The sequence below is a fragment of the Ornithorhynchus anatinus genome, chromosome 7 (assembly GCF_004115215.2).
Source record: "Ornithorhynchus anatinus isolate Pmale09 chromosome 7, mOrnAna1.pri.v4, whole genome shotgun sequence".
Classification (NCBI taxonomy): domain Eukaryota; kingdom Metazoa; phylum Chordata; class Mammalia; order Monotremata; family Ornithorhynchidae; genus Ornithorhynchus; species Ornithorhynchus anatinus.
The window spans coordinates 71,911,328-71,931,808 of record NC_041734.1 but is presented as its reverse complement, the minus strand read 5'-3'; the positions used below and the strand labels follow the sequence as shown (position 1 = coordinate 71,931,808).

General features: G+C 52.2%; 1 protein-coding gene across 1 annotated transcript; it reads left to right on the top strand.

Moving 5' to 3' along the window:
• The first annotated feature begins 13,204 nt into the window (after positions 1 to 13,204).
• On the top strand, positions 13,205 to 17,603 carry PHLDA3 (pleckstrin homology like domain family A member 3). Its single transcript, XM_001510182.3, has 2 exons — positions 13,205 to 13,845; positions 16,815 to 17,603. The coding sequence occupies exon 1, from the start codon at positions 13,408 to 13,410 to the stop codon at positions 13,780 to 13,782; it is 375 nt and encodes a 124-aa protein (XP_001510232.1). The 5' UTR covers positions 13,205 to 13,407; the 3' UTR covers positions 13,783 to 13,845; positions 16,815 to 17,603.
• Positions 17,604 to 20,481: the final 2,878 nt, after the last annotated feature.

Sequence of the window (20,481 nt, the reverse complement as noted above, 5' to 3'; positions counted from 1 at the left end):
TAGTAAGCACTTAACGAATACCATTTAAAAAGTAATCTATTCTGAAGCTTCATCCTCTCAGAATCGTTCTGCTCCCTATCTGATCCTGGATCTTCCTCTTGCTATGACAATTGATAAATAATTTCCTATTCTTGCCTCTCCCATTAGATTGCAAACTCCACAATGTCAGGGGACATGTGTTTTAAGTGCTTCCGATGTACCTTCTTAAACACTTAGCACGGTGTTTTGCTCTCAGAAGGTGATCAGTAAGTGTCATTACTTCTACCACTGCTAATGTGAACTCTCTGGAACAAGATCTTGGAAAGAACTGGCTCATGAGCCCCGAGACAGGACTGGAAGCCAGCGTCTCTCACTCACCAAGTTCCAGAGAGCAGGGTAGGGGCCAGCAGTCCCAGCCAAGGGCCGATCTTATCTTGAGATGATCCATGAGTCCGGTGGGATCGGAGACTTGAAATCCATTTGCTTCTCAGGCCTGCAGATTGCACTTCTCCAAGACTCCAGGATTTCTCTGATACTTGCCACCCAGCTGGGTAGGCATCCTTCCTGCCATCCTTCCCGCTCCCCTCACTCCTGACTCTGGCTGGCAGGGGATGGGGTGGGGCCTGTCAGTGACCCCCTGCGGTCTGACAGTGACTCCTTGGGGTCTGTGTTGCTTAGATTTGGAATCACAGCTCCCTGGGAGCAGGCTCTCAGCCAGTGCTGAGGCACTGGTCCTGGAATGAGGGGAATTTGTTAAATTAGTGCCAAATGGGTGCTTCTGGACTGGTCAGAAAGGCAGATGGAGGGAGATGGTTCAATTGACTCAGAGTCAACTTGGGGTGTATCTCCTCAATACACACCGCTCCTCCTCTGGGCCAAGGGATAGGGGCAATCAAAAGGTGCCCTCCTTCCTCCTCACATCCCCACCTGGAGGAAGGCCTCAGAGAGTATCTCAAGGATCCCCCACCTCTAAGTCTCAGACCCCTTTCCCCCCATGTCTCCATTAGCTCTGTCCCCCAGATCCCACCTGCCACAGGCCCCCTCCCCAACGGGCGTTCTGTCTTCTCAAGTTGGAGTGACAAAAGGTAGGAGAAGCAGCCACATTTGAGGGCATCAGTCCAAAAGTGGAAGGCTCACCCTTCTGGACCCCCCAGTGCTCAGGACTATGCCCTCTTTCTGGTCACCATGTGCTTCCCCCCCAGCCCTGGGGGATAGGAGACCCCCCCAACCTCCGGGGGAGGAGTTGGGGAGCTGGCAGAGAGCTGCAGGCGCACCCCAGGTCGCAGGGAACTGCACCGATCAAATGCCTTCTCAAGTCCAGACTCGGCCCATCGCTCCTCATAAAGGGGCTTAATTCTCCCTGCAGACGAAAGGTATCCCGGGTGAATCAGGAAAGTTATTGGGTTTGGAAAGCAATTAAAAGAGGGGGAATTCCACGGAGAAAGCCAGACCCAGGAGCAAGCTCAGGCAGATCAGGGCCCGAACACTTGATGTCTGTTGCAATCGCGTCTATAAATCAAAATAGTTAAAAGAAGCAGAAACTTTGATTAAGGCCCTCCTGCTCTGCCCTGTGAGGGCAGGGAGCGGGTGGGTGGAGGGTTGGGGGACCAGAAGGCCAGGGGACGGGGGACCGGGGGACCTGTGAGCGCTAAGCAAGGGCCGGTACAGGCAGGGGAGCGGGCAGGGCCTGGGAAGACTCCAGGAGGCAGAATTCTGGTGGTGGCTGTCGGGGTGTTCTGCTCCTTGGGCTTCCAGCAGGTTTGGGAGTCCAGGAAGGCCAGGGAGGGTACTTCCAAGGGATGGTGAAAGGGACTGGGTTTGAAGGGCTGTTGCGGGCAGGGATGGGGGGGCTTCTAGCCCATCTCCTACCAAGGCTCGGCAAGGAGGAGTCTTCCCCAACCCAGAGGGTAGAATCCAAAACCTGGAGAAAGGAATCATGAGGAAGGGAAAGCTCAATCAGTAAATGATATTAATTGAGAGGTGACTGTGTGCGGAGCAGTGTTTTACACAGTTGGGAGACACTATCCCTGCTCTCTAGCAGACTAAAGGAGGGGGGACAGATGTTTAAAAAAGTTACAAGAATGGCTAGGCGCCGCAGGGCAGAGTTGCTCTCACTGGAGAGCTGGAAATAAGCAGATTCCGCCTCCACCTCTCCCCCCCTCCCCCGACTCCTCCGCCCACCCCAAGTCTTCAAAGGGATTTCTTGCTGAATTGACACATTTTCAGTTCAGATTCAAACACACTTGGTGTTGTCCTGGTTTTGACAAATGAAAATGTAGAGCAAATTCCCACTGAAAGGGGAAAAACGTGGGTAAAGTCTCTGTATATGCGTGGGTCTGATCGGGTTGCAGGCTGACTGACCTCTCCTGTCCTGAGTGATCCTGGCCTCCTCATAGCCCCACTGGTCAGCAGTGGACAGAGAGCAGCGGGGGAGGGAGGCGCAATAAGGGGACAGTGATTCGGGGGGTCAAAAGGCTGGGTCAGCCCTGCTGGAGGAAGGGAAATTGCCTGGCTGGGCCGTGACATGGAAACAATGTCATTTTTCATCTGCCATGCCTTCCCTTCCTTCCCATCCTCCATCACATCCTCCTCCTCCTCCTCCACTCCCTCCTCTTCTTTATCATCCTCTCCCCCCACTCCCCTTCTTCTTTTCCTCTCGCCGCCTAATGGATAGAGCACTGGCTTGGGAGTCAAAAGACTTGGGTTCTAATCCTAGCTCTACCACTTGTCTGCTGTGTGGCTTTGGGAAAGTCACTTCACTTCTCTGTGCCTCAGTTACTTAATTTTGAAATGGAAATTGTGAGCCCCATGTGGGACATAAACTGTGTCCACCCTGATTAGCTTGTATCTTCCCCAGTGCTAAATACAGTGCCTGGCACATAGTAGACACTTAACAGCTGTCCCTTGAAAGCCTAGCCTTTATTTTGGGGGAAGCACCATGGATAGTGGATAGAGAGCATGGGCCTGGGAGTCAAAAGGTCATGGGTTCTAATCCCTGTTCCACCACTTATCTGCTGAGTGGCCTTGGGCAAGTCACTTCACTTCTTTGTGCCTCAGTTGCCTCATTTGTAAAATAGAGATCCAGACTGTGAGCCCCATGCGGGACAAGGACTGTGACCAACCCAATTTGCGTGTACCCACCCCAGTGCTGAATAGAGTGCCTGGCACATAGTAAGCACTTAACAAATACCATAGTTATCATTATTATTATTTCTCCTTCTCCTCCCATGCCTCTTCCTCCTCCTCCTCCTTTCCTTGTCCACCCACTGAGTACTGAGTGTTGTGCTCTGCCTGACCCCAAAGCAGGTGGATTACTTCTCAAGGCTGGAGAGGAGTCAAAAATCAAGGCCAGGAGGCAGGGCTTTTTGGAGTGGAGTCCCTCATGGGGCTCTGGACATTGCCCCCCACCAAGAGCTGCTGTACCCCCACAAGTAAGGGCTGCTCCCAGTGAGTGAACAAATGTAGCCCAGGTGGGTACCCTCACCCTGTTCCCATCTTCCACCATCACCTTAGGATATCACTTGGGGGGCAGGAGCAGAGCAAGACTGTAGTGCTGGCCACTGCTTCTCTTCCCTTACCTCCCCATAACCTCCATCAACAGTCACATCATCTAAGGTCACTGGGTATGTGGGCTATTCCAACCCAGCCCCGGGGATCACCTAGAAACTGAAGAATCAGTTTAATGAGAGATCAACCGGGTCTGTGACTGGGGAGGCTGGAGGCTGCATCACTATCAATCCAATGATCGATCAATCATATTCACTGAGCTCTTACTGTGTGCAGAGTACTGTACTAAGTGCTTGGGAGAAGACAATATAACAGAGTTGGTAGATACATTCCCAGCCCACAGTGAGCTTACAATCTAGAGTGGGAAACAATAAATTATGGATATGTACATAAATGTCATGGGGTTGACCGAAGGGTCAAAAAGGGGTTCAAATACAAGAGCAAGAGTTACGCAGAAGGGAATGGGAGAAGAGAAAATGAGGATTTAGTCAGGGAAGTTCTCTTGGAAGAGATGTTTCTTCAATAAGGCTTTGAAGGTGGGGAAAGTGATCATCCTACAGATTCGAAGGGGGAGAGTGTTCCAGCTTAGAGGCATGATGTGAGCGAGAGGTCAGCAACGAGATAGATGAGATCAAGGTACAGTGAGTAGGTTGGCATTAGAGAAGCAAAGTGTGAGGGCTGGGTTATAGTAGGAGAATAGAGAGATGAGGTAGGAGAGAGCAAGGTGATTGAGTCCTCAGGAGCAGCACCGGGTTTGGAGTGAGTAGAGGAGGCTTGGAGGTGGGAGAGATCCAGGAAAGGGTCCTTCCATTCACACAGGACTCATTTCAGAGGACCAGCTGCCAACCCAGTGATGAGATGGGAAATCACTCAGAAAGAGAAGATAGGAATCTGGATCTAGGCAGGAGCCTGGCAGTCCAGCTAGAGAGAAAAATCTATTGGCCCTTAGTGTCTGTTTCCAATTTGGAGAGCAGGATAAAAAAGGGAAAGAGAGAGAAGAGATAGGAGTTTGGCTGGGATTTCATTCGGGGGCAATAGAAGGGTCATGCTGGAAGGCAGAGGAATTTAGGTGGGAATTAAGTGATCTGGGGTACAAGGGAACCTCTCCAGGCCAGAATATTGAGGCTGTGAGCCTCTTCTTTGTGCCTCTCATGTTCTGCCCTGACCATATTCTAACTAGGATCCTCCCTGGTTCTCTGCAAGAATCCAAGAAGGAAACAAAGGCTATTATCCACAAGTTACCTGATTGAGAAAATGACATCTGGAGGTAGTAGATTCTCCTTTCCCATTGATCAGTGGAAAGAGCACAGGCTTGGGAGTCAGAGGTAGTGGGTTCTAATCCCAGCTCCGCCACTTGTCAGCTGTGTGACTTTGGGCAAGTCACTTAACTTCCCTGTGCCTCAGTTGCCTCATCTGTAAAATGGAGATTAAGACTGTGAGCCCCACATGGAACAACATGATTACCGTGTATCTCCACCAGTGCTTGGAACAGTGCCTGACACATAGTAAGCACTTAGCAAATATCATAATGATAATAATAGTAGTAGTAATAAAGAAGCAGCATTGCCTAGTGAAAAGAACCCCAACTTGGGAGTCAGACGACCTGAGTTCTAATTCTGGCTATGCCACATGTATGCTGTGTGACCTTGGGCAAGTCACTTAAATTCTTTATGCCTCAGTTGCTTCATCCATAAAATGTGAGTCCTACGTGGGACAAGGATTGTGTCCAACCTTATCATTTTGTACCTACCCCTGCACTTATAAACACTTAACAAATGCCATATAAAACTTCTCTGTGCCTCAGTTCCCTCATCTGTAAAATGAGATCCAATGCCTGTTCTCCCTCCTACTTAGACTGTGTGCATCCTTTGGGACAGAGACTGAGTCTGATGGGATTAACCTGTATCAACCCCAGTATTTAGAACACTGCTTAACATAGACTAAGCACTTAACAAATACTATAGTTATTAATTATTATTATTATTTTAATTATTCTTTATTGAGAAGCATCATAGCTTAGTAGAAAGACAGTGGGCCGGGGAGTCAGGAGATCTGGGTTCTAATCCCAAGTACACAGCTTGCCTTTTGTGTGACCTTGGGCAAGTCACTTAACTTCTATGTGCCTCAGTTTCCTCCTCTGTAAAGTGGGGATTTAAAAACCTGTTCTCCCTTAGACTGTGAGCCCATGTTGGACAGAGACTGTCGCATCAGACTGTATTGTATCTACCCCAGAGTTTAGCACATAATGCTTTTTAAATACCGCTATTACTTTTGAGCATCTTACTGGGTGCAAAGCACTGTATTAAGTGCTGGATAAAGTACAAGAGAAGCACAGAACAAATTTCCCACCCACAAGTTTATATGGTGGGAGGCAGATATAACAGTATTTACAAGTTAAATACCAGTTGCAGTTACAGGCCTCTGAGCAGAATGTCTCGGGTAGGGAAACACGGGATTCCAGACCTTTAGAAGCTGAGAGTCCAATGGAGAACACAGAACAGAAATTGACACATGTATGTGAAAAAAATGCATAAAATATAAGAGAAGAAAAGAAAACATCAGGGAGAGGATAGAAAGCAGAGCACAGTGCAGAGCTAAACCAGATATGAAAAAAAGCTATGGCATATTCTTAGTTCGGTAGTATTTATTGAGCTCTTTTGGTGTGCAAAGCACCATACTAAGTGCTTGGGAGCATACAACAGTAAACAGACATGTTCCCTGCTCACTATATTTCCTCCCCCATCCACTAAACTCATTCATTCATTCAATAGTAAACTGTAAGTCCCTTGAGGGCAGGGATCCTTTTTACCAATCCTGTTGTATTGTACTTTCCCAAGAGTTTAGTTCAATGCTCTGCGTACAGTAGTCCTCAATAGATACCATTGATTGACTGATTGATTGGTTGATTGTGGTTGATGGGTCTTCATTCATTCACTCAACCCTATTTATTGAGGGCTTACTGTGTGCAGAGCAATAGGGAAAGTACAATACAACAATAAACAGTGGCAATCCCTTGCCCACAACGAATATGACAGAGCTGGAGAATCAATTCTAGCATTCATTAAGTGCTTTCTCTGTGCCAAGGTACTATGCTAAATCTTGGAGTTGATACAAGAAAATCAATTCAGACACAGATCTACCCAAACATGACACTTGCCGTCTAATGGGTGTGGAGAACCAGTATCTTATCCCCATTTTGCAGATGGGGAAACCAAGTCCCAGAGAGGTTAAGTGGCTTTCCCAAAGTCCAACAGCAGGCCAACACTCTGATTAGAGCCTGAGCCCCTGATGGCCCAACCCAAGCTATCCAGAGATTGGCTGTGACAGGTAAAAGATGATCAGGTTAGAAGCAGCATGTCCTAGTAGAATGAGCCTAGGTCTGGGAGTCAGAGGATGTGGGTTTTAATCCCAGCTCTGCCACATACCTGCTGTGTGACCTTGAGCAAGTCACCTAACTCCTCTGTGTCTCAGTTCCCTCGTCTGAAAAATAGGGATTCAATATCTGTTCTCCCTCCTACTTAGACTGTGAGCTCCACATGGAACTTGATGATCTTGTTTCTACCTCAGTGCTTAGAACAGTGTTAGGCACATAGTAAGTGATTAACATATACCACAATTATGATGATGATGATGATGGGGGGATGGAGCAGTTTCTACATAAAGGTAGGATGAGAAGGCTAAGATTCCCCAGTCTGGAAAGACAAAGACGCTTGAAGGGGACATGCTGAGAGTTTACAAAATCCCAAAGGGTGTGGACAGGGAAAACACAGAATCGTATTCATCAAATGCCACAACCACAGCACAGAGGGGCACTCACTGAACCTTGAAGGTGGGAGCTCCAATACAAACAAAAAGAGACACTGTGCCCCACGGACAGGTATGTGGGTGGAATTCATTGGCACAGGAAGTCGTGCAGACCCAAAGTACCAGGAGGCTCAAGGAGGGGTTTGGGTAAATGCATGGAAAGGCCAGTCCCTAGTAGGAAAGTGAGGGAAGCAGAGAGAGAAAGTTGAGAAGGGAAGGAGTCCATCCCTCAATATGATGGTGCTTGTCAGGACTTTCCCCAACACACAGATCACAGAAGCAGTGTGGCCTAATAGAAAGAGTACAGAAGTAGGAGTCAGGAGACCTGGGTCCTCATCCCCGCTCCACCACTTGGCTACTCTGTGACCTCAGAAAGTCACTTAACTTCTCTGTGTCTGTTTCCTCACCAATAAAATGGGGACGAAATCCATGTTCTCCCTCTCCCTTAGACAGTGAGTCCCATGTGGAACAGTGACTGTGTCTGATCTGACTTTTCTTTTAAATGGTATTTGTTAAGTGCTTACTATGTGCCAGGCACTGTAGTAAGCACTGGGGTAGATTCAAGATAATCAGGTAGGACACAGTCTATATCTCACATGGGGTTTACAATCATAATCCCCATTTTATGGCTGAGGTAACAGGCACAGTGAAGGGAAGTGACTTGCCCAAGGTCACACAGCAGACAAGTGGCAGAGCTGGGATTAGGACCCAGATCCTTCTGACTCCAGGCCCATGCTCTAGCCACTAGACCACTTTGCTCCAGCGCTGGGCACAAAGTATTATTATTATTGTTAGTGTTATTATTATTGTTATTTTTATTAACCTGCAAGCATCCTGTTTCCACCCAGTGGTAAGATGGACTCATCCTTCTGACCCAGGAGAGCAGCTCAGCCCTATTGCCTACAGATAGATTGAGAACTTGATACATTCTAATCTTTTTCACCCAAACTTCTTCCCCTCCTTCCCCCTACTTCTGGTCCACCCGAGGCGCAGTGCTCTGGGACTCAAGAAACCTTGGTTCTAGACCAGGCTCGGCCTACAGCAGGTTGATACGGGTGAAAACCTCACCTGTTCTTTGCACTGTATTGCACCCCTGCCCATCTGCTTGCTCATCTCCCTCCCACTTTGACTGTGACCCCTGTGAGGGACAGGGAATTTTCCCGACCTGATTATCTGCTATCAGTGCTTGGCATATAATATGGGTCTAACAAATACCACAATTATTATTTTGCTCATTGCATTCTGTGCCTCAACAGGAGCACATTGGTCAGGAGAGAGAGAGAGAGAAAAGAGAGTCAGTGAACCTGCTCTAGCTACTAGCACCAGAATGAATTCTTCTGGGCAAGTTTTGGGCCCTGAAGTCTCAGGATTAAGGGTTGTCCGTCATTCCTGAAGGGACACTATGTCATCTATCAATCAATCATATTTATTGAGCGCTTATGGTGTGCCGAGAACTGTATTAAGTGCTTGGGAGAGTACAGAGAAGCAGCGTGACTCCATGGAAAGAGCCCGGGGTTGGGAGTCAGAGATCGTGGGTTCGAATCCGGATCTGCCACTTGTCAGCTGTGTGACTGTGGGCAAGTCACTTAATTTCTCTGTGCCTCAGTTACCTTATCTGTAAAATGGGGATTAACTGTGAGCCTCACGTGGGACAACCTGATTACCCTGTATCTACCCCAGCACTTAGAACAATGCTCTGCACATAGTAAGCGCTTAACAAATACCAACATTATTATTACTACAATTTAACAGAATAACAATATAACAGAATCCCTGCCCACAGTGAGCTTACAGTTTAGAAGGGAAAACAGTCTAGATGGGCAGAGCATAGACTGCAAGCATACTGTGGGCAAGGAAGGTCTCTACCAACTCTGTTATATTGTACGCTCCCAAGCACTTAATATAGTGCTCTGCACTCTGTGAGTTCTCAATATATACCATTGGTTGATTGCTTATTGTCCTCAGGCACATATTTGTGGAGTTTATGCATTACATTTCCGATGGCTTACTGCTGCTTCTTGGAGTGCTCTATGCCAAAATGGCAGTCCTGCCCCAAAGAGCAACATCAATCTACTGCAAACACTCACATGACTCAGACGCCACATATTTAATCATGAGTTCACGTTTCACTAACGAACACCAACACCAGAGGCGATATCTGAAACCACATAAAGTCGTTCCCAGCCAACTCAGATGAAGTCTGTGATGGACGTGCCACCATATCATAATTCTTCCACAATCTTTTCAGAATTTTGATTGACACGAAATCATTTATGAGCAAATCTTCCTTGGCATTTACTCATTTCTGGTGTGAAAAGTATGTGAGGGGTGAAACCGGTGAAGGAGACCAGAATTTACCAGGGAAAATGATCATGGAATTCTTTATGTTCAGAGGTTCTAAAACGAACAGAAGGACACATCCTCTAAAAATGTATCATTTTGTATGAGGGAAATGGGATCAAAGCAGCATGGTGTAGTGGATAGAGCACAGGCCTGGGAGTCAGAGGGTCATGGGTTCTAATTCCAGCTCTGCCACTTGTCTGCTGTGTGGCCTTGGGCAAGTCAATTAACTTCTCTATGCCTCAGTTACCTCATCTGTAAAATGGGGATTAAGACGGTGAGCCCCTTGCAGGATAGGGACTGTCCAACCCGATTTGCTTGTATCCAGCCCAGAGCTTAATACAGTGCCTGGCACATCATAAGTGCATAACAATACTACAGTTATTATTATTAATCTGGGAGGGCTGCCTGGGGGGAAGGAGGCTCTGGGTGGTGACTACCCTCAAGGACCCAGCTGCTGTTTCCTGAGCCCCGGGGGACAGGAGGCCCAAAGACAGTCCTGGGAAATCTTAGCACTGCACTCCAGGACCCAGGATTCATTCATTCATTCACTCTTTAAATCAGATTTATTGAGCACTTACTATGTGCAGAGCACTGTACTAAATGCTTGGGAGAGTACAATATAACAATAGACACATTCCCTGCCCACAATGAATTTCCAGTCTAGAGGAGGGGAGACAGACATCAATGCAAATAAATACATTCCAGATATGTACATATGTGCTGTGGGGCTGGGAGGGAGAAAGAACAAAGGGAGCATCTTCCTGGCCTCCCTGGGAAGGAACCATATGGAGGAAGTAGAAGAGTGGCCCAGTTTTCTAGTTTCCTCCCAACATTCAGGGCATCTCACTTGTGTTCTTTCAGGAGATTTGGAATCCACTAAACTACCCCTCCCTCCTCACTTCCTTCCTAAACTGGATCGACTCCACACGCTTAGAACCGGACTATCCTCGGCTCTCAGATTGCCAAGTGGCAAGCTGAAAGACGTTCAGCCGGCTGATTCCGGTGCTCTGTTGGACAACTGAGGGTGGCCCAAAAGACCTCCCTGGGCCTTCCGCCCACCTTGCTCTATGTTAGGGCTGGTTTGGAGCCAGCCACCTGGGCCCCCAGGGCCCAACAGTCCCGCCTCAGACCAGCTGCTGCCAGCACAACAGGAGCTACCCCAGACCGCCTGCTCCAGCTGTGGTCAAGACCCAAGACCCAGAGTTGGAAATCCCCTCCAGGGCAGCGGAGCTCTCGGGACCCCCTGACTCAAAGCCCAAGTGAACTCCACCTGGCTCTGGCCATTCTAAGCAGCTCAGTGTAGGACACGCCATCTTCCTGAGGTTCATTGCCTGGCTGTTCTGGAATGAGGGGTGCTTTCATACCACTTGTTCTCGCCTCCCATTGCCTGGCTGTTCTGGAATGAGGGGTGCTTTCATACCACTTGTTCGCCCCCCCCCCCCCCCTTACTCACCACTGACTTTCAGCCTTTGAGGGAGAGAAAAGGGGAAGCTTGGGATGGGGTCCAATGTCCTAGTTTTCAACCAGGTATATATCCCTGTCAATATTTGCCTGTGTTCATGTTTCAAGTTATCTGCCTGTCACTTGTGCTTGATGTCTGTGTTTATATGCCTGTACCCACGTGTGTCAAGGCCTGTCTTGTCTCCTCGGACTGTCAGCTTTTCAAGGGCAGGGACTACAACTTTGCTTTTCTCTGTCCCTCCCTCTCTCTCCACCCACCTCCCAGGACCCAGGAGAGAGAGAGAGAGAGAGAGAGAGAGGGAGAGAGAGAGAGAGAGTAGGTTCAGGGATTGTCACTCTTTGTGGTTGTACTGTACTTTCCCAAGGGCTAAGTATAGTGCTCTGCACACAGTAAGCACTTAATAAATAAGATTGAATGAATGAATGAATGCTAGAGTGAGGCCAGAATCTGGGAGAGAGATGTGTGGGGCACTTCTTTTGGAATGTTATTTACTGTTGGGTAAATAGCACCCAGAAACCTGTGGGATCCTCTGGGGAAATTCATTAATTCATTTGATCGTATTTATTGAGCACTTACTGTGTGCGGAGCTCTGTACTAAGCTCTTGGGAGAGTACAATATAACAACAAACACATTCCCTGCCCACAACGAATTTACAGGCTAGGGAATGGAGGCATAGAGCAGGCCTGGAACAGCCAGAGGGATTCACGGTTTGGGGACTGGAACCCTGGAGTCTTAAAATAATACCGTCTTCCTCAGTCCTACAAGGGCAAATCCCATGGCCCCAGGGCCCCACACCTAAGTCCCGGGGGCTAGGATGCCCTTCAAACATAGAAATAGTGTGGAGACAATGAAGGCCCCAGTACCTGATCTTGGCCCTGCACCAGTTGTCCCTTAACCCAACCTCTCCTCCACCCATAGTGACTCTGAGGGATACCCCCCAACCCCATCCCCCGGCTGGCAGCCCCCTCATCCGCAAGGCCATCCTCTCGAGGGGCCCGACCCATCCTACCCTGTCACGGCTTCCTCCCCAGGTGTCCCAAGCTCCTGCCCAAGCCCGTTTCCCCCAGGTAAGCCCCCAGACCACTACCTTTTTTCAGTCCCCCGAGCAGCAGGACCCAGTCCCCGAGCAGACGCCTCCCCCATGCAGGGCTCGGACCATCACAGACACCACTCCAGGCTCACAAGCCCTGGGAGGGGTCTGGGGCTCTGGGAAGGGCTGGATAGGGGAGACTAGGACAACTTCCAGTCGGGGCGGGGGGGGCACCTAAGATTTGCCACTACAAAAAGAGCCCCTCATCGCCCCCAACCCTGCCATTCCCGCTGCCCCAGCAGCAGCTCAACCCTTTCTACTCAGGCCTGAGAGCTGGGGGGCCGTGGGGTTGGGATAGGAAATCGGGGGGCTAGAGAGCCGGGGGTCCAAGAGGCCAGGGGGGCTGGGGTCCAGAGGCCTGGGGAACCAGGGGTTTGGGAAGCTGGGGAGCCAGGGGGCTGGAGGGCCGGGGGTTGAGGGAACCGGGGATCCAGGGGGCAGGGGTCCGAGGGTCTGGGGAGATGGAGTCAGGGGTCCGAGGGTCTGGGGATCTGAGGAACCGGGGGTCCGGGAAGCCGGGGGCCAGGAGTCCTGGTAGTCAGGGGGCTGGGGAGCTAGGGGTCCGGGGGTCCAGGGGGCAGGGGATGCGAGGGCCCGAGAGTCCGGGGACCCACGAGTGCGCAACGGCGGCAGGCTCAGCAGCGGAGCAGCCGACGCCCCCTCCCCTTCTCCCCGGCCCGCCCCCCGGCCCTCGCCAATTTGTGAATGAGGTCCAGCTGCCCCCGCCCCCGCCCGGGCCGTGTCTGGGCGGCTCCCCGGCCTGTCAGGGGCCGGGGCCGGGGCGCGGTCAGCAGCCGGGGCAGGAATGCGCAGCCGGGCTGGGCGCGGAAGGGGAGCAGCGGGGCATGTAGTGACACATCCCGCAGCGAGGGCGCAGACACCGGAGCGGGGAGCCGCCGCTGAGCCCGGCCGCAGAGGGACCAGCTTCTGGGGCGAGGGGCTACGGGCCAGCTCCTAGGGCCGGGGCCGGGGGAGGGGGCTAGGGACCAGCGTCTGGAGCCCGGGGGGTGGGGGGGGGCTAAAGACCAGCGTCTGGAGCCTGCGGGGGCGAGTAGCGCGCAGCGCCTGGGGGCAGACGGTGCAGCTCAGGGCAGGGCGCGGAGCGCACGGCGCATCCAGGGCGCAGCGGCGGCGAAGAGTGAGGCTCCGAGGGGCCGGGCCGCCCCCCACCCCCCCGGTGGGGGTCCGCGGCAGGCCGAGGAGGTCCGGGAGGCCGGCCCCATGGCGTCGGCGAAGGTGCTGAAGGAGGGCGTGCTGGAGAAGCGCAGCGGGGGCCTGCTGCAACTGTGGAAGCGCAAGCGGTGCGTGCTGACCGAGCAGGGGCTGCAGCTGTTCGAGGTGAAGGGCGCCGGCGGCCGCCCCAAGGAGCTCAGCTTCGCCCGCATCAAGGCGGTGGAGTGCGTAGAGTGCACCGGCCGCCACGTCTACTTCACGCTGGTCACCGAGGCCGGAGGCGAGATCGATTTCCGCGGCCCGCTGGAGGACCCGGGCTGGAACGCCCAGATCACCCTCGGCCTGGTCAAGTTCAAGAACCAGCAGGCCATCCAGGGCGTGCGGGCCCGGCAGAGTCTCAGGGCGGGGACCCTGGTCTCCTAGGGAGGGGGGAAGCCTCTCCGCCTTCCTTCCCTTCCCCTCCGACGAGCGAGGACGCCGCGCAAGGTAAGGAATTGCCACGGACCCGGGCGTCCTGGTAATAGTAATGAGAACGATGGTATTGGCTGAGCGCTTACTATGCGCACAGCACTGTACTAAGCGCCCGGGGGGATGCAAGGTCATCGGGTTGTCCCACGTGGGGCTCACGGTCTCAATCCCCATTTTAATAATGTTGGTATTTGTTAAGCGCTTACCATGTGCCAAGCACAGTTCGGAGCGCTGGGGCGGATACAAGGTCATCAGGTGGTCACAGTCCTCGTCCCCATTTTACGGAGGAGGTAACGGAGGCACAGAGGAGTTAAGTGACTCGCCCAAGGTCACACAGCTGACGAGCCGCGGAGCCGGGATGAGAACCCGTGACGTCCGACTCCCAAGCCCCGGCTCTTTCCACTGAGCCACCCTGCGGGAACCGGGGCCCGGAGAAGTTAAGTGACCTCCCCAAAGGCACACGGCTGACAAGCGGCGGAGCCGGTATTAGAACCCATGACTTCTGACTCCCAAGCCCGTGCTCTTTCCACTGAGCCACGCTGCTTCTCCGATAATAGAGAATATAATATAGTCTCTAGTATTGATAATGCTGCTGATGATATCTGCTAAACGCATACTATTCATTCGATCGTATTTCTTGAGCGCTTACTGTGTGCAGAGCACTCTACTAAGCGCACTGTACTGAGAAGCAGCGTGGTTCAGTGGAAATACCGTGGGCTTGGGAGTCAGAGGTCATGGGTTCTTATCCCGGCTCCGCCACTTGTCAGCTGTGTGATTTCGGGCAACTCAAGTTAACTTCTCTTGCCTCGGTTCCCTCATCTGTAAAATGGGGATTAAGACCGTGAGCCCCACCTGGGACAACCTCATTCCTTGTATCCCCCCCCCTCCCCCGCCCAGTGCTTAGAACAGTGTTCTGCATATACTGTAAGCGCTTAACAAATACCATTATTATTACTAAGCGCTTGGAAAGTTTAATTCGGCAGTAGGGACAATCCCTGCTCACGGCGGGATTACATGTGCTAGGCACTGTACTAAGTGCCGGGGTGGATATGAGCAAATCGAGTTGGACACAGTCCCTCTCTCAAGCCCCATTTTGGAGGGGGACTTGCCCAAAGTCACCCAGCAGACAGGAGCCGGAGTCCTGCCCCCTCCTCCCTCTCCAGCGAGGCCCAGGGGCCCGCAGGTCCTAGCCAGGCTGCCCTCCGGAAGCCAGTGCTCTAGTGGGACGAGCACAGGATTGGGAGCCAGGAGATGTGAGTTCTAATCCCAACTCTGTCCCATGCTTGCTCTGTCACCTTGGGCACTTTTCTGTGGCTCAGTTTCCCCATATGTAAAGCGGGGATGAAATACCTGTTCTCCCTCCTCTAAAACGGTGAGTCCCAGGTGGGACCGGTTCTGTGTCTCAGTTGATTGTACCGAATGAACGCCAGAGCCTGGCACAGAGTAAATGTTTAAAGAATACCACAATTCATATTATCATTATTATTATTACTACTACTGTTATTGAGACCCACGTGTCCTGCCCTCCCCAGCGCGAGCCTCAGGGCACAGGGGATCTCTACAACAGACTGGAATTCCCCTGGGACCAGAACTTGGTCGGTGGTCGGTAAAATTGCTTGCAGCGCCCCAGCCCCAGCATCGTGGGAGAGCTGCAGACATTGAAGGGGTGGGGCGGGGAGGGGCGGGAGTGTTGGACGGTGTCGGAATGAGGTTGAGAACTGTGGCTCGCCCGTTTCCCATCCCGCCCTCCTTCTACCTGCTGCCTTTCACACGGAGCTGCAATAGCCACCTTGGACTCTCCTGTCCTCCATCTCTCCCGGAAGCAGGGCCTGGGCAGCTAGAGAGGTCACTTGGGCTCACCGGGAGGACTGAGGTTCAAAGAGTGGGCTGGACTTGCCCAAGGTCATGCACAGTCATCGAGGAGTGGGGCAGAAAGAGGGGCCTGAGGGTCTGCTCCAGGACCCCAGCCTTGCTCCCTCATCTCACTCCCTCCTCTCTCCCTGGGGAGCTAGGAGGGTGCTCTTGGACAAGGGTTGGAGACCCTACTCCCCTAGACTAAAGAAGGCCTCTGAGAAGAGGCTCTTGGGAGCTGAAAGTTTCACCTTTTGCACCTAGTTTGTGGTCAGCCTCCATTGGAGATTGGAGGGGCCTTTCTTGAGTTGGACCACTTCCCTGGCCAGCCCTGCCCTCGGAACCATGGAGAAAGGGCAGGTTGATGCCCTCCTCCACCCCCAGTGCCAGGCTCTGCCCCAGCCATTGCCTCCAGAAAGGGGTTGTCACCTCATTCTCCACTCTGTGGAAAGACAGAGAGAGGGTGCCCAGCAGGGAGGAAAAGGTTAAAAGAGCCATGGACCAGGCCTTGCCCGATGGGCTCCGGGGCGAGGCGGAAGGGTGAGGAGCCGGGGTGCTTCTGGAGTCTGCCCCCAGCCTCCGCTGTGGAGAGTAGGGGTGTGGGCGGCGGCTGCGTGGCCGGTTCTGCCCTGGGATCGGCAGAACCTAGAGGAGTCTGGCCAGAGACGCTGCCCAGCCAGGCCTTTTGGCATAGGATGGGGAGAGGGCAGTACTTGAAGCTGACCCCTCTGGCCTACTGGGCCTAAGGTCACTGAAGGCAGCGGTCACTGAAGCAGGAAACAGTGAGGCCAAGCCCAGCTGGAGGTTTCAGCTCCACGAAGGTGGGGAGAGACAGTATGTGTGGGCTGCTCAAGGAGATGATTATTATCTGTAACTAATTTGTTATCAGTCCTGAGGAAAGTGCCTTGGGGAAATGGAGGCCTATTGCCTCACCACTGGCTCAGAAGGCAAGACCCTGCACTCAAAGGCCAGAGCTGCCTTCAGGCCCAAGCTGCCTTGTGCCCTAGCACCAAGGCCCTCTCTGTGCCCCCTGAATCCACCCTGGGCACCTCTTTATGCACCTCCCCTCCTCCCGCCACCCCCCGAGCTCGCAGGGTCTGCCAACCTTTCCCTAACCACTGACCTTCCTTCCACAGCTTCTCAGGCCCTGGGCACCAAGGATCTGAACTGTTCTACACAAGGATGATGGCGGCCCGGAGAAGCGGACCTCAGAGCGGCCCTGGATCTGGCCCTCTGGGTCAGAGGAGAGGAGCCTCGAAGCTGAGATCGAACCCTGTGTGCCCTCACTGCCCTCTGTCTGACCTGGAGAGCTGGAGCTCTGGATGCCGAGGTCCCCAGCCCCATCAAACCTCCAGGGAGCTCAGGGCAGCTGATCTGGTCAGGACTGTTGTCCACCTTGGCTCCTCACGGCCCGACCCAGCCCTCCTCCAGAACCTCTGACGGAACCTGGCGCACGCTGGAGCCCGCCTGCAGGCCCCTGTCCCGGACTCCGGACACCTCAGGCGGGGGTCGAGGGAGAGGGTACCCCGACCTTGACGGAAGCAGTGGACTGGAGAGTCCCGGACTGCCCTGCCACAGCCCCCACCCCTGCCCACCACTCTCCCAGTGATAAGAGGCATCAGCTGGGCTGTTCCTGCTTCAGGGGGCAGCACAGCCTTTCTGGTGCCAGACCTGCTGGGGAGGAACTCACATCTACACCATAACTCAGGCTTACTTTGTGTGTTCCCCAACCTTGCCCCCTTGCTGTAGAACAAGCCTGGAAAGGACTTGGGAGGGAGTGGGTGGGGTCTCCCCAAGGGGTGAACTGTGTCTCGTGCCTCCTGCCAGGCCCCCCCAACCCACCCCCTCACTGCCCAGCTGCCAGGCAGTTTGGTGTGGTGGGGAGCTATTTCTTGCTGATTACAGCCCAGGGCAATAACAGTGTCTTTGCCAGTGTCTTTTTCTTTGGCTGCGTCATCTTGTTTGTTAAGCATTTACTATATGTCAAACACTGTTCTAAGCACTGGGGTAGGTACAAAGTCAATTAGGTTGGACAAGGTCCCCGTCCCACTTAGGGCTCATAGTCTTAAGCGGGAGGGAGAGCAGGTATTGAATCCCCATTTTCAGTTGAGGAAAGTGAGACACAGAAAAGTTAAATGATTGCCCAATGTCACTCAGCTGGCGATTGGCAGAGCCAGGATTAGAACCCAGGTCCTCTGACTCCCAGGACAGTGCTCTTTCCACTAGGCCATGCTGCTTCTTGGGGGTAGGCAGGTTGGCTTCTCTCTCCTGGCCATGCTGACTCCCCTCTCCTCGGGCCCGAAGGCAGCTCTGCCACGTCAGGCCTGGCTTCTCTTTCCATTCCTTCCCCATCCCCTCACATGGGTCCACCAACCGATCACTTTCCTGGCAGCTCTTGAAAAGAAGGAATCGCAGCCCCCTTTTCCTATTTTACAGAAACTCAGAATGGGATTGACTTTGTTTCCCCATTCTTCCTTGACCCAGGCTCCTCTTCCCTAACACTGATGCAGAAACAGGCACACGGAGAGGCCTGAGATCATCAGCCATCATCAGCCAATTTTTAAATGATACTAAATTGGGAAAATGTGATTCAGAACCATTTAATGGTATTGATTAATTAATGCTGTCATAAAAAAAATGTGGCACTTGGATGAATCAACAGCAGTGGAACATGCCTAGAGTCAGAAAGGAGTCAGGAAGGAGTTCTTTTTCCTGGCCTAGACAGATCTTAAGAGGGGTTGGGGTTTGGGTCCAGGTCCAGATTTGATGCCTGTGCTGTGAATCAATCACTCAATGGTGGGTTTTTTTAGCATTTATTTTGTGCAAAGCACTGTACTAAACCCTTGGGAGAGTACAATACAACAATGTTGGTAGACACGTTCCCGGTCCATAATGAGATCACAGTCTAGAGTGGATGTGGAGGACTGTAAGGGGTTAGAAAGGTGCAGCATATGATTAAAAGTTTGGAAAACAAGGCTGTATGAAGAAAGCTACTGGAGTCGTTTTAGTTTGGAGAAGGGAGGATTCGGGGAGGGGCAATAGGTTTCTTCCAGCCTAGGAAGAGTTTTACAAGAACACTGCTGGCCATGTCCAGTGAGGGCCAGAGGAAACAGGCTGGGAAGTTCAGAAGAAGTGAATTCAGGCCAACTGAAGATCTGTTTTGGGGATAAACATTAGAATAAGAGACCAAGAGTGGTTGTACTGTCTTCACTCTGATGGAGATTAAAAACAAAAACAGACTTGTATCTGTTTTGGATGGTTTAATCATTCAACTGCCTAAGGACAAAATCCTGGACTAAATGACCATTGGAGGTCCCTTCCTACTGTTGGATTCTGAAAAAATAATAGTAACTGTGGCATTTGTTAAGCACATAGGATAGAGACACAATAACCAGGTTGGACATGGTCCCTGTCCCACTTAGAGCTTAAAGTCTAAGGGTTGGAGGAGAACAAGTAGTTACTCCCCACTGTACAGAGAAGGAAATGGAGGTACAGAGAAATTAACTGACTTGCCCAAGGTTTCAGCAGGCATGTGGCAGAGCCAGGATTAGAACCCAGGTCTTCTGCCTCCCCTCTTCCACTAGGTCATGCTTCTCATCCTCTATTAGTCCTGAGAGCTCAGCTTCCTCTACTGCACAGGAGGGGCAGGGGCAGGAGAGAGGAAAGTGAAGATCCCGGCTGCTGTCCTTGAGGAACCTATTAATCGATTGATGGTATTTATTGAGCATTTACTGTGTGGACAACACTTAACCAAGAGCTTGGGAGAGTACAATATAACAGTTGGTAGACATGTTCCCTACCCACAAGGAGCTTACAGTCTAGAGGGCTGTAGAGGTTACAGCCTAAAGGACCTACAGGGCAAGAGCTGGGTCTGGCACACCTGGTCCATGGTGGAGTGTCTGCTGGAGCACCCAGCTGGCAGAAGGGCCAGCTCAGGAACCAAGACACTCGGTTATGTGTGTGGGGGAGATTTGGGCCAGATTTCACTGAGGGAAAACCAGGCTTGGGGTGAGCCGCGGTCGAGAGAGAGTGGTGAGTTCTCAGGTGTCTGTCCGTTACACCCAGGTTCACTCGGGCCACAGACTCGCTGCCTTTTCCCTGAGCCAGCAGCCTGAGGGACTCCAGGACAGGAGCCTCTGAGCATGGAGCCTCCTGCCTGGGTGGGCAGCTGCTTCAGGGGAGAGGAGGGGCTCCAATCACTCACTTTCTCCTACCCTCATTGGCCCGCTTGGCATTGCTGCGGCTACCCTGAGCTGTAGGAGACTGTGGAGGTCCGTTTCAGGGCTTTCTTGGGGGGCCAGTGAGCATTTGGATCTTCCCAGATCAGAACCACCTGAGCCAGCCAGAAACCTGGGGCGGCCTTTCTGTACCAATCTGCCCTGCTTCTCTGCCTTCAGCTCCCGAGGGGGAGCCTGCTCAACTCCCCATGCAGGCTGGGAAATGCCACAGGCAGAGGGGAGGAGCCTAATGCCTCATTCCTAGGCTCAGATGCATTGGTGCCACAGTTAGCACAGATTCAGGAACTGTGGCAACAACAGAAACAGTAGCCCATGTTGACATCGTGTCTATGTAAGACCTCCTGCATAGGCTGCTCACACTATCACCCGCCTGTGGAGGTAAAGGGTCACATTACCCTTTTCTCTGTCAGGTACAAGTCCTGGGTTTACTTCTGCTATTCAATACATGCTTACCCTGTGCCAAGCACTGTGCTAAGCCCCGAGGCTGGTAAATGCAAAGTAATCAGTTAGACTCAATCCCTTTATCACATGGGTCAAAGTCTAAAAGGGAGTAGAGCAGGTAGCT